Here is a 14,151-nt window from a genome sequence, read left to right as displayed (position 1 = left end):
ATGGAATTGTTGAAATTACAATTACCTAATATACACGTGACAGATTCATCCACTAGTGGTTGTATCATGGAGACAACACCTTTTACAACTGATGCCGGACCGGTGATCAACTGTTCTAGCCAAGAAAAGCTGTAGCTGGCCATATATTTCCCCTACAGCGGCCACTGTTGGTGAAATAAATTATTACATGCTGGCCTTTAAATGGGTAGGATGAGTCAGCCAGATGAAGAGTCGTCTTTTTGTTAGCAGTTCTACCTTCCAGCTCATAGAGGGAGGTTCCTAAGCTGGGAACCACCCGCTATGATATCCATATGCCCTAATAGGCATATGATTAGGTGCTATATTATCAAGACAACCCCTTTCATTATTTACACCGAACTAGAAGAGACAACCGTAATCCTATTCCAAAAACAATCTTCAGATATATTGAAGCGGGGGGAGGGAATGTGATTTGTTTTTTAAGTGCCTTGTGATTGCATGGTTTGTATTATTTCAATTTAAATAAACAATAATCCAGACCATTGTGCAACTGGCGTAATTAAATTTGGCATTCTGATCAATGGAAGTTTTGAGTGTCAGCCAATCCATGAGCTAATGACTTGTGAGTCAGCCATCATAGTCACTGAGCAGGAATTACATATTCAGTGTCAAATTTTCAGGAAATTGAAGCCCATTTTTCAGTTAACTTCTTCTTATTGAATTAATATGGAAATACCCAGAGCACCATGATTATGGTCCATAGTTGCATGAATTATAAACTACTGAGTTGTAGACTACTGATTAAAATGCAGCATGCATTATCAGGCATAATGACTAAATTACACAGAATAGTCAGATTATTCAATTTGGATGTCGCTGGCTTGCATTTCTGTTTTTCTTACATCATTTATTTTTACTGTTTTTAGGAAAATAAAAGCCATTAGGCAAATGTGACCTGTATTTTCCTCTACAACGGGAGCTACAGAAGCAAGCAAAACACACAAACTCAAAATATGGATGGTTTAATTGAACAGAACAGTGTGCTTATGCATAATAAAATCACAGAGGCCGGGAAAAGAAATGGCTTAATCAACACAAGAAATTTAATGGCGGAAAATAAAGATGGAATGGTCTCTGTTTATCCAACTCCTCAATATCAGAGTCACATTGTTGGAAGTATTTCATCTCAGACTGGCAAAGACAACATAAAAAATGACCCTGTTCAGCAACTCTTGGATCCTAACATGCTACAACAGACTGTGGAGTCTCACTATCGCCCCAACATCATTCTGTATTCTGAGAATGTCTTACGCTCTTGGGGCGAGAATGTCAGCACTGAGTGTTGTGAAACCACCTTTATTGAAGATAGATCACCAACCAAAGACAGTCTTGACTACCCGGATAGCAAGTTCATTGACCTTTCCTCAGAAGATATCAAAATTCATACTCTTTCTTATGATGTAGAAGAAGAGGAGGAATTCCAAGAATTAGAGGTTAGTTTATACAATTAATTACTGGGGGGAAAAAAAAGTTATTTTGTCCTTAATGTTGGATTTAAATAATAGATAGACATTTAATTTGAAATTATTATAGACTTTACATATCATCTTATTAACCCTTGCATGAGTGAGGTGTTCTGCGCTTTAATACCCAGAGCAAATTGACACTTTTTGGAATTATGCTTTCTAACAATGATATAGGGATATTTTATTGTTTTTAGATCTTTTTGTTATTTTGTAGGTTTTATGGAGGGGAAAAATAGGCCTAAACAACAAATTATTTCACATTTTTCACATTCTGTTAAAAGTTAGTTGGTTAAGTTAATAATATTTACCCCAAAAATAACTTCTACCATCATAGCGATGCCAAATATGTGTACATTATTTATATAATAACATTGCTATAGTGTTGAGAACTAACACCCATTTGAGCAGATCATGCATGGGTATAACAAAGAATGGTGGCAGAGGAGAATTTTTGTATATTTGTGGTAACACATATTTTGTCTGTGCTTTTAATTTGTAGGGTTAAACTTTTTAAATGTTTTCATTGTTTTATTAGTTTTGTAATTTAATTGTTGTTTTTTAATATTTAGATGTTACTTCATTTATTTATTCTTAATTTAATATTAATGTATTTATTTTACATCAGTGGTTTAGCAGGGAAAACACGACCTGTGTGATCCCTGCATGTCCCCACATACAGACCACTGATAACAGTGGATATGAGGGACAATGACTGCCAGCCCATCTACCAACAAGGATCTCATCAGTATTGACATTAAATTTCCCAAATAAAAAGTCACAGAAATGAAAAAAGTTAGAAAAGCTTATATTTTAATAAATTGAACAAAGAGTTACTGGCATGTGCAGATACTTTCTTGGGATTGGTAGGGGTCCCAGTAGCTGAACACCTCATGATCAGGGTTTTACGATATTTCGTATTGCCATGTCTTAAATCTCTTATTTGTGAAAACCCCTTAAATTGTTATATGACTACAGTGTCGGATTGACATCCTTTGTGCCCATCAGAGGAAACTATTCTGAAGGCGTACTGTTAACACATAGGCCATATAATTAATAAAGTTATCTGTGATTCATACTATAAGAATTGCCCCGAGCAGCAAGTGATGGGCTTCATATCAGCCTTAAATAGGGCTGCCTTCTGCTGGGCCTATGGGGCCAATTAATGTGTCAGAAGCTGGGCCCAACGGAGAATCCTCTGGTACTCCGGTGGGCCTGTCTGACCCTGTATGAATATTATTCTTAAATCTGTTCTCAAAAATGTTGATTGTAAAATTTTGCCTCATAATTTAATGATCCATTAATAAATCATATATATTTCTAATTCTATAGCAAGATGTTTCAAATATATATTATTGAAAGGTATTGTAGTGCATTTATGCAATGGTTTACTAATCATCACACAAGAAAAAATAATCATGAACTAATTAATTATAGAAACAGTATAAGATGCAGCATTAGGAAATGTCACTTCGAGTTCTCATCATTCATCACTTATCTCTTGTCACACTTGTTTAACTTTGGTAATTTAGAATACTTAATTCTGACAGCAGAATCATTCCAAAAATGATCATCCAACAGTAGAATACACAATCTTTTACATGCTAAGCATCCTGATGCCATCCCAATGCTGCTGCACACCTTTACCTATTTTCTTATTATCTTCTGCAATTAGACATATTTAGAATATGCACGAGACCCTGTATAACGCTCGATGACGATAATTGCCCAGTGTAAATGTAATGACGGGGTAGGGAGACAGACAGGTGAGCCCTAATCTACCCGCCACTCAGTCCCTGCCTACTTGCACAGCCTGTCCTAGGTGACGGCGTACAACTGGGCGACAGTCCCTATGCTCAATATGTGCACGACAGACAAACAGACAAGGGTACACAGAAGCTAAGGGAAATGGGGCAGTTGCCCACGGCAACACCGTGAGCTACAAGAGTAGTGAACAAGCCGAGTCAAACCAGGAGTGTACGAGGTACAAAACGCAGAGCAGGAGAGTAGTCAGTAAAGCCAGGGTCAATATGAAGCAGAGGTCAATAGTACAAGCAGCAGCAGCAGCAGAGCCAGGAAACAGGCAGAATCACAGGCAAAGGAGGAGCAGGAAGTGAAGGTATAAATAGACAGAGGGCGGGAGCTAGCTCCGTCTGGCCAGGCTGTGACAGGCTCTCCCACTTCTCAGCCTCCCAGCCCGAGTGGTAGATGATCGAGTCACTCTATCAGACTTAGGAGCAGGTGCAGACTGATTAACCACGGGTGTCGACACAGAAGCTGTGTCTGGCAGATCCTTTACAGTACCCCCCCTTTTATGAGGGGCCACTGGACCCTTTCTAGGTGGACCTGGCTTATTGGGGAACCGAAGATGGAACCTCCTAAGCAATACCCCAGCGTGAACATACCGGGCGGGTACCCAAGTCCTCTCCTCAGGCCCGTATCCTCTCCAATGAACCAGGTACTGGAGGGAGCCTTGGACCATCCTGCTGTCCACAATCTTGGCCACCTCGAATTCTACCCCTTCAGGGGTGAGAACAGGGACAGGAGGTTTCCTCGAGGTAGCCAAGGACGGGGAGCAGCGTTTCAGGAGGGAGGCATGAAACACGTCGTGTATTCGAAAAGACGGGGGTAACTCCAGTCGGAAGGAGACAGGGTTAAGGACTTCAATGACCTTGTACGGCCCTATATACCGGGGAGCAAATTTTTTGGACGGGACTTTAAGGCGCAAATTTTTTGAAGACAGCCACACCAGATCCCCGACCACAAACAAGGGGTTAGCAGAACGTCTTCTATCTGCCTGAGTCTTTTGTATGCTCTGGGACGCCTCTAGGTTCTTCTGAACCTGGGCCCAGACTGTGCACAGTTCCCGATGAACGACATCTACCTCGGGATTGTTGGAACCACCAGGTGAAACGGAGGTGAACCGTGGATTAAACCCAAAATTACAGAAAAAGGGGGAGACATCTGACGAGTTACTGACCCGGTTATTAAGGGAAAATTTCAGCGAGGGAAATGAAGAAGACCCAATCATATTGACAGTCAGAGATAAAACACCTTAAATATTGTTCTAGAGACTGATTAGTCCTCTCATTTTGGCCATTAGTTTCAGGATGGAAGGCCGAGGAGAAGGACATATCAATCTCCAACTTTTTACAGAAGGCTCTCCAAAACAATGAAACAAATTGTACCCCTCTGTCAGAAATTATATTGACAGGAACCCCATGGAGACGCAGGATGTGTTTGACAAGCAAGGTAGCTAACTTCTTAGCATTGGGTAGTTTCTTGAGGGGCACAAAGTGGCACATCTTACTGAAGCGGTCTACTACAACCCACACCACCGACTTGCCTTGAGATGGAGAAAGATCGGTGATAAAATCCATGGAGATATGGGTCCAAGGTCTCTGGGGAATGGGCAAAGAACATAGTAAGCCCGCTGGTCGGGTCCTGGGAGTCTTGGACCTAGCACAAATTTCACAAGTGGCGACTTAGGCCTTAACGTCTTTAGGCAACCCAGGCCACCAATAGTTTCTGCCAATGAGGTGCTTGGTACCCAGTATGCCTGGATGACCAGATAGTGCAGAGTCATGATTTTCCCTGAGTACCCCTAGCCGGAATTGCAGGGGAACAAACAGCTTGTTCTCAGGAAGTCATATTTACTCTCAATGGGCGAGAACTTCCTGGAGAATTAGGCACAGGGACGGAGATGGGTGAGGGACCTGGTACGCTGGGACAAGACAGCACCCACTCCCACCTCGGAGGCGTCAACCTCCACGATGAATGGCTCCATTTGGTTAGGCTGAATCAGCACTGGGGCCGAGATAAAGCACTTCTTAAGGACCTAAAAAGCCTGGACCGCCTCTGGAGGCCAGTGGAGGAGATCAGCACCTTTGCGAGTAAGATCCGTAAGAGGCTTAGCGATGACCGAGAAGTTAGCAATAAATCTCCTGTAATAATTAGCAAACCCCAGGAAGCACTGTAACGCCTTCACGGAGGCTGGTTGGACCCATTCAGCCACAGCCTGAACCTTGGCAGGGTCCATGCGGAATTCATGAGGAGTGAGGATTTGACCCAAAAATGGTATCTCCTGCACCCCAAACACACATTTTTCGGTTTTAGCAAACAGTATGTTTTCCCGAAGGGCCTGGAGCACCTTCCTGACATGCTCAATGTGGGAGGACCAGTCCTTGGAAAACACAAGTATGTCATCAAGGTACACTACAAGAAATACTCGAAGGTAGTCTCTTAAAATCTAATTTATGAAATTCTGGAAGACGGCGGGAGCATTACACAACCCAAAGGGCATGACGAGGTATTCGAAATGACCTTCGGGCGTGTTAAACGCAGTCTTCCACTCATCCCCCTCTCTGATGCGGATAAGGTTATAAGCCTCCCGTAGATCAAACTTAGAGAACAATTGGGCCCCCTGAACCTGATTGAAGAGATCAGGAATCAAAGGAAGGGGATACTGGTTCCTTACAGTGACCTTATTCAAGTTTCGGTAATCGATGCACGGCCTAAGACCACCATCCTTCTTCCCTACGAAGAAGCCAGCACCTACCGGAGAAGTAGAGGGGCGAATGTAACCCTTGGCCAGGCATTCCTGGATATACTCTCTCATGGCTTAACGTTCGGGACAAGAGAGATTAAATATCCTACCCTTAGGGAGCTTAGCCCCTGGTACCAAATCGATAGCGCAATCGTATTCTCTATGAGGAGGTATCTCTTTGGAGGCCTTTTTAGAAAAAACATCAGCGAAGTCCTGAATAAACTCAGGTAGAATGTTCACCTCCTCAGGGAGAGAAATAAAATTAACAGAAAAACATGACGTCATGCATTCATTACCCCATTTGGTAAGATCCCCAGTATTCCAGTTAAACGTGGGATTATGCATCTGCAACCAGGGAAGGCCTAAAATCAAATCGGACGATAATCCCTGCATCACCAGCACAGAGCACTGCTCCAAATGCATGGAGCCAACAAGGAGTTCAAAAACAGGGGTATGCTGCGTAAAATAACCATTAGCAAGTGGAGTGGAGTCGATACCCACTACCGGGACAGGTTTAGGCAAATCAATCAATGGCATAGCTAGAGACATAGCAAATTCCACAGACATAATATTAGCAGAAGACCCTGAATCCACGAAGGCACTGCCGGTAGCAGACCTACCCTCAAAAGAAACCTAAAAGGGAAGCAAGATCTTATTAGGTTTCATATTTACGGGAAATACCTGTGCGCCCAAGTGACCTACCCGATGATCACTTAGGCGCGGAAGTTCTTCCGGCTGCTTATTCTTTCGCCTAGGACAGTTGTTCACTTGATGCTTGTCATCCCCACAGTAGAAGCAGAGACCATTCTTCCTGCGGAGCTCTCTACGTTGTTGGGGAGACACGGAGGCCCCGAGTTGCATTGGTTCATCCGAGTTTTGCGTGGAAGAACGAAGCAACGGAACCTCGGCAGCCATCATGGGGGAGCCAGAGGAGAAAGCACAAAAACGTTAAAGTCGTCGTTCCCTGAGACGTCGGTCAAGACGTACCGCTAAAGCCATAACCTGATCTAGAGAGTCAGAAGAGGGATAGCTAACTAACAGGTCTTTCAGGGCGTTCGACAGACCCAATCTAAACTGGCACCTCAAGGTAGGGTCATTCCACCGAGAAGCTACACACCACTTCCTAAAGTCAGAACAGTACTCCTCAATGGGTCTCTTACCCTGACGTAAGGTCACCAGCTGACTCTTAACAGAGGAAAGTTCAGGGGCGTCAGGAGCCAAGGAGAAGACCCATTCTTGGGGCCCGTCCTGGAGCCGGGACATAATTATACCCTCTCGCTGGCTCTCAGAACCTGAGGAGTGGGGCCTTAGATGGAAATAGAGCCTACAACTCTCCCGAAAAAAGTCTTCCGGTCCCCTGAGAACCGGTCAGGCAACTTGAGGTGAGGTTCAAGAGGTGAGGTGGGGGGCACTACCAGGGTAGCAACATGCTGGTTGTCCCTCTGAGCCAGGGCTTAGACCTGTAGGGAGAGGCCCTGCACTTGCTGAGCCAGGGTCTCAGGGGGTCCATAGTTGTGTCAGGGACCAGGGTAGAAAAGGTATATGGGCCTGTGATTATGTAATGACGGGGTAGGGAGACAGACAGGTGAGCCCTAATCTACCCGCCACTCAGTCCCTGCCTACTTGCACGGCCCGTCCTAGGCGACGGCGTACAACTGGGCGACGGTCCCTACGCTCAATATGTGCACGACAGACAAACAGACAAGGTTACACAGAAGCTAAGGGAAATGGGGCAGTTGCCCACGGCAACACCGTGAGCAACAAGGGTAGTGAACAAGCCGAGTCAAACCAGGAGTGTACGAGGTACCAAACGCAGAGCAGAAGAGTAGTCAGTAAAGCCAGGGTCAATATGAAGCAGAGGTCAATAGTACAAGCAGCAGCAGCAGAGCCAGGAAACAGGCAGAATCACTGGTAAAGAAAGGAGGAGCAGGAAATGAAGGTATAAATAGACAGAGGGCGGGAGCTAGCTCCGTCTGGCCAGGCTGTGACAGGCTCTCCCACTTCTCAGCCTCCCAGCCCGAGTGGTAGATGATCGAGTCACTCTATCAGACTTAGGAGCAGGTGCAGACTGATTAACCACGGGCGTCGACACAGAAGCTGTGTCTGGCAGATCCTTTACAGTAAACAGGGGAACAATCAGCAGATGAACGAGCTCGATCATCTTCTGATCGTATTGTTTTTAACTAATAATAAATAATTGTGTTTTTTTATATTTTCTATTACTGTTATATTTATTCTATCTAGTGCTCTCATTTTAATTTATGCTATCCATAAATTTATTTAAGTACACCCTATACATAAAATCCTTAATTGATTAAATGGTTTTATAGATTTGAGTATTTTAAGTTTAAATAGTTAAGAGCATTTTTACTCTAATTTTGTACTATATAATGTCTTAAAGGGAATTTATGTATTTATTTTTAGTTCCAAAAATTAGCTTTAGGAATATCATATAGAAAAGAAATTAACTGTAAGTGTAATGACCGGGGGGTAGGGAAACGGACAAGTGAGCCCTAATCTACCCGCCACTCTGTCCCTGCCTACTTGCAACGACCCGCCCTAGGCGACGGGGTACAACTGGGCGGCGGTCCCTGCACTCAGTAAGTGCACGACAAACACGACAAACATACAAGGGAATACAAGCAAGGGAAAGGGGCAGTTGCCCACGGCAACACCTTGAGCAACCAGAGTGGTGAACGAGCCGAGTCAAGCCAGGAGTGTGCGAGGTACCAAACGAAGAGCAGAAGAGTAGTCAGTAAGCCAGGGTCTGTATGGAGCAGGAACAAAATAGATGGAGCTGTAGCTGGGCCAGGAAACCACACGAAAAAGAATAACAAGCAAGGAGGAACAGGAAATGCAGGTATAAATAGACAGAGGGCGGGAGCTAGCTGAGTCTGGCCAGGCTGCGATAGGCTCTCCCACTCCTAAGCCTGCCAGCCTGAGTGGTGGAAGCTGGAGTCAGTCTCAGGGATGTAGATTCAGGTGCTGACTGATTAATTAAGGGAGTTAACCCCGAAGCTGTGCCTGGCAGATCCTTTACAGTAAGATATTTATTTTTAAATATGTTCCTGGGGCAGCCATCTTGAAGACACATCTAAGGCCTCATGCACACGGCCATGTCCGTAATCACAGCCCGCGATTGCGGGCATGGCCGGCCGCTGACACCCGTGGGCCGTATTTTTGCGCCATGCTCCCATACAAAGTATGGGACCACGGCCCGCAAAAAAACAAAAGTATGGCATTCTCCATACTTCCTGGCACGGTTCTACGGCACGGACACCATTCCGTAACGACACGGAAAGGTGACCGCGGCTAATAGAATCGGGCTGGTCCGTAATTGCGGACCGTATTTCCGTCCGCAATTACGGAGTTTTTTTATGGTCGTGTGCATGAGGCCTTATCTTCAATGCAGCAGGCTGTGAGAACTTTAAGGCAGCTGCAATAAATGAAAGTTAATGGTCAGAATTTTTGGCAAAAGACGCCTTAATAAATATAGGTGCTCAGTGGAAGGATTCTCCAGCCTGTAATATAATGCAAAGAAATCTACAGCACTTAATTTGCATTGCTAAACTGTCTGTTTTATTAGTCAAATAGTCACTTTTGAGAGCAGAATATTCAAATTATACACAGAATTCAGATACTTTCTCCATTTTACAGCTTTTTTGTTTGCCCCACACTTTTCTCAAGTAGTATCTATATCTAAAATAATGAGTATGATTAATAAGCTATACGGGCGCAAGGAAACCTTTAAAAAACATACAATGGTCTTATAGCATAGACCCTACTGGGATGTAGAGAGAATAAAGTCACATATGACATACATTAATAAATGTGTTACCCAATATAATGTTAAAGAAGTTGTCCAGTTTGGGGACTGTTTTTTCTACTGATGACCTATCCACAGGACAGGTCATCGTTATATGATCGGTGGGGGTCCGACTCCCAGACTCTGCATCGATTAGCTGTCCTGGCTGCATCCAGGTGCCTGAAGCTGTGCAGAGGTCGGAAGCAGAAGGCTGACCACTGCAGGAGGCTCCGAGAACTGCAGCTCTGCTTCTATTCACTTGAACTGGAGCAGAGTAGCAGTACTGCAGCACAGTCACTATACAGTGGTCAGAGCCTTCTGCTTCCGGCATCGACCCCTGCATAGCTTCCACTTTGCAATAATACCACTCACAGTTGATTGTGGAATATCTAGGAGAGAAGAAATTTTATGAACTGACTTGTTGAAATGTTGGTATCCTATTACAGTACCACACTTGATTACGGTGAGCTCCTTAGAACGACCTATTTTTTCACAAGTGGGTGTAAGGGCAGACTGCATGTCTTGGTGCTGATTTTATACACCTGTGAGAATGGGACTGAATAAAATACCTGAATTCAATTAATAAGAGGTATGTCCCAGTACTTTTTTCCATATAGTGTATGTGTATAGACTCTAGGTAATATACCCCAAAGAGTTTAATATCCTAAGTATGTATAGAAAAATAACAAGTCAACAAATAGTCATTTTCCTTAAAATAAATCAGATTTCCTTCAGTATTTTATAGGTTGTTTTTTAACCCCCTCCCGCTGCAGCCACTTTTGACCTTACTGACAGAGCCTTATTTTTCAAATCTGACGTGTCACCTTATGTCGTAAAAACTTTGGAATGCTTTGGAATCCGAGATTGTTTTCTCGTGACACATTGTACTTTAAGTTAGTGGTAAAATTTGGTCGATACTTTCAGTATTTAATTGTGAAAAACACCAACATTTTGGGAAAGATTGCAAAAATTAGCATTTTTCTAATTTTAAATGTATCTGCTTGTTAAACAGATAGTAATACCACACAAAATAGTTGCTAATTAACATTTCCCATATGTATACTTCATATTGGCATTGTTTTTTGAACATCCTTTTCGTTTTCTAGGACGTTACAAGGCTTAGAACTTCATCAGAAATTTCTCACATTTTCAAGAAAATGTCAAAAGGCTATTTTTACAGGGACCAGTTCAGTTGTGAAGTCGCTTTGAGGGGCTTATACAATACAAATCCCCCTAAATCACCCAATTTTAAAAACTGCACCCCTCAAAGGTTCAAAACAGCATTTAGAATGTTTCTTAACCCTTTAGGCGTTTCACAAGAATTAAAACAAAGTAGAGCCGAATTTTACAAATTTCATTTTTTTTGCAGAAATTCATATTTAATCCATTTTTTTCAGTAACATAGGGCTTTACCAGAGAAATATTTATTGCCCAGATTCTGCAGTTTTTAGAACTATCCCACATGTGGCCCTAGTGCGCTAATGGACTGAAACAGGCCTCAGAAGCAAAGGAGCACCGAGTGGATTTTGGGGCCTTCGTTTTATTGGAATATATTTTAGGCACCATGTCAGGTTTGAAGAGGTCTTGTGGTGCCAAAACAAAGGAAACACACCAAAAAAGACCCCATTTTGGAAACTGAAACTACACCCACAAGAAATTCATGTATGGGGTGTAGTGAGAATTTTGACTCCACAGGTGTTCCATAGAGTTTATTAGAATTATGAAGAATTAGACGTGAAAATGAAAAATATTTTTTTTTTCCAGAGTACAGAAATACCCCATATGTGGTCATACACTGCTGTTTGGGCACACAGCAGGGCTCAGAACTGAAGGAGCGCCATTTGGCTTTTGGAGTACAGATTTTGCTGTATTGGTTTATTGGCACCATGTCGCTTTTTCAAAGCCCCTAAGGTACCAGTACAGTGGAAACAACCCAAAAGTGACTCCATTTACAAAACTACTCCACTTGAGGAATTCATCTAGGGACGTAGTGAGCATTTTGACCCCACAGGTGTTTCATCAAATTTATTAGAATTAGGAAGTGAAAATAAAATTTTTTTATTTTCTTTAATAAGACGTAGCTTTAGCTAAAAAAAATTCATTTTCTCAACAAATAAAGGAAAAAAAGAACCTGAACGTTTGTAAAACAATTTCTCCAGAGTACAGAAATACCCCATATGTGGACATAAACTGCTGTTTGGGCACACAGTAGGGCTTGAAAGGGAAGGAGCGCCATTTGGCTTTTGGAGTGCAGATTTTGCCGGATTGTTTTCTGGGCGCTATGTCGCATTTGCAAAGCCCCTGTGGGACCAAAACAGTGGAAACACCCCAGAAGTTAGCCCATTTTTTTTAAACTACACCCCTCAGGGTATTCACCTAGGGGTGTAGCAAGCATGTTAACCCTGCAGGTGTTTTCCAGACATTAGCGTGCACTCGATGTTGCAGAGTGAAAATTTAAATTATTTTACATAGATATGCCAATTTGTGGTGCCCAGCTTGTACCACCATGAACAGACAGCTCTCTAATTATTATGCTGTGTTTCTCGGTTTTAGAAACACCCTACATGTGGCCCTAATCTTTTGCCTGGACATTCGACCAGGCTCAGGAGTGAAAGAGTAGCATGCAAAATTGAGGCCTAATTTGGGAACTTACAAAGTATTGGTTCACAATTGCAGAGGCTCTGATGTGAAATAATAAAAGAAACCCCTGAGAAGTGACCCTATTTTGGAAACTACACCCCTCAAGGCATTAATTAAGGAGTGTAATGAGCATTTTCACCCCACAGGTCTTTTCCATAAATGAATGTGCTGCGGATGGTGTAAAGTAAACATTTTAATTTTTCCCTACATATGCCATTTCAGTGGCAAATATGTTGTGCCCAGCTTGTGTCACTGGAGACACACAGCACAAAAAATGTAAAAGGGTTCTCCCGGGTATTGCGATGCCATATATGTGGAAGTAAACTGCTGTTTCGGGACACTGTAGCGGTCAGAAGGGAGGGAGCGCCATTTGGCTTTTGGAGCATGGATTTTGCTTGGTAGTAGTTTTGTTTGAGTATTGCTGGTGTTTCCGTTTATAATGTGGGGGTAGATGTAACCTGTGCGGAGTGCATCAGGACATAATAAGAGGGTATAATAATGGGGTAAAAAAACAATAAAATAATCCACAGATCTGTATTACAGTGTGGAGGAATCCTTTATGCACAGGTGAGTGTCGCACTGATAAATGGTGTACTTTTTGTTATCTCCATTTTGGTACACACTCTGCACCTTTGCAGTTTGGGGAATTTTGCTGGGAAAGTGTTGTCCTGGTATAATACGGGCACCCTCGCTTCCAGAAGATATGTTTGAGTCCTACCCTTCCTGGTTCCCTAATTTTAGGGTCTTGATAAATCGCTTTTTGAAACGGTAGAAATGTTCCCCTCGGACCTGCACAGCGGCATATTTTTTATTTCCTGACTTATTGGAGCCTTAACTCATTTTATTTTTTCATAGACATAGTGGTAAGAGGGATTTTTTTTGTGGGACGAGCTATATTTATTATTGGTACCATTTCAGGGTATATGTGACATTTTGATCGCTTTTTATCCTATTTTTTGGGAGCCAAGGTGACCAAAAAACAGCAATTCTGGCATAGTTTCTTATTTTTTTTACAGAATTCACCATGCGTTATAAATTACATGTTAACTTTACTCTGCGGGTCAATACGATTCCAGTGCTACCAAATTTATAAATTTATAGCGCTTTTTTATGTTTTACAACTTTTTGCACAACAAAATTACCTTTGTAAAAAGAATGTATTTTTTCTGTTGCCAAGTCGTGAGAACCATAACTTTAACATTTTTGAGTTGACAGAGCTGTATGAGGGCTTGTTTTTTGCGAGACAAGCTATAGTTTTTATAGGTATCATTTTTGGATAAGTGCAACTTTTTGATCGCTTTTTGTTCGGATTTTTGTAGGGCAAAGTGCCCAAAAACCAGAAACTCTGGCATTGTTTATTAGTTGTTTTTTTTACCGCGTTCACCGCGTGAAATAAATAACACAATATTTTTATATTTCAGGCCGTTACGGTCGTGACGATACAAAATACGTATGGTTTATTTATTTTTTTAAATAATAAAGGACTTGATAAGGAAAAAATGGCTTTGCGTTTGATTTTATTACTTGGAAATTTTACTGTATTTTTTTACAGCTTTTTTATTTACACTTTTTAGTCCCACTAGGAAACTTGAAGGTCTGAACAGTCTGATTTATTTTCTAATGTACCTATGTAGTGCAATGTATTAGATCTGTCAGTC

At 42.3% G+C, this 14,151-nt stretch overlaps 1 protein-coding gene across 3 annotated transcripts in view; it reads left to right on the top strand.

Moving 5' to 3' along the window:
• SYNDIG1 (synapse differentiation inducing 1) overlaps positions 1–14,151 on the top strand; it is a 227,334-nt gene that overhangs the window by 103,514 nt on the left and 109,669 nt on the right. For all 3 annotated transcript variants that reach the window (XM_075862934.1, XM_075862937.1, XM_075862936.1), the window contains exon 2: positions 906–1,472. In XM_075862934.1, coding sequence (XP_075719049.1) covers positions 993–1,472 — 480 coding nt within the window. In that variant the 5' untranslated portion in view covers positions 906–992. The remainder of the gene's footprint in view (positions 1–905; positions 1,473–14,151) is intronic.

This window comes from Rhinoderma darwinii, chromosome 4 (genome assembly GCF_050947455.1).
Source record: "Rhinoderma darwinii isolate aRhiDar2 chromosome 4, aRhiDar2.hap1, whole genome shotgun sequence".
In the NCBI taxonomy this organism is placed as follows: Eukaryota; Metazoa; Chordata; class Amphibia; order Anura; family Rhinodermatidae; genus Rhinoderma; species Rhinoderma darwinii.
This window is presented reverse-complemented; position numbering and strand designations above follow the sequence as displayed.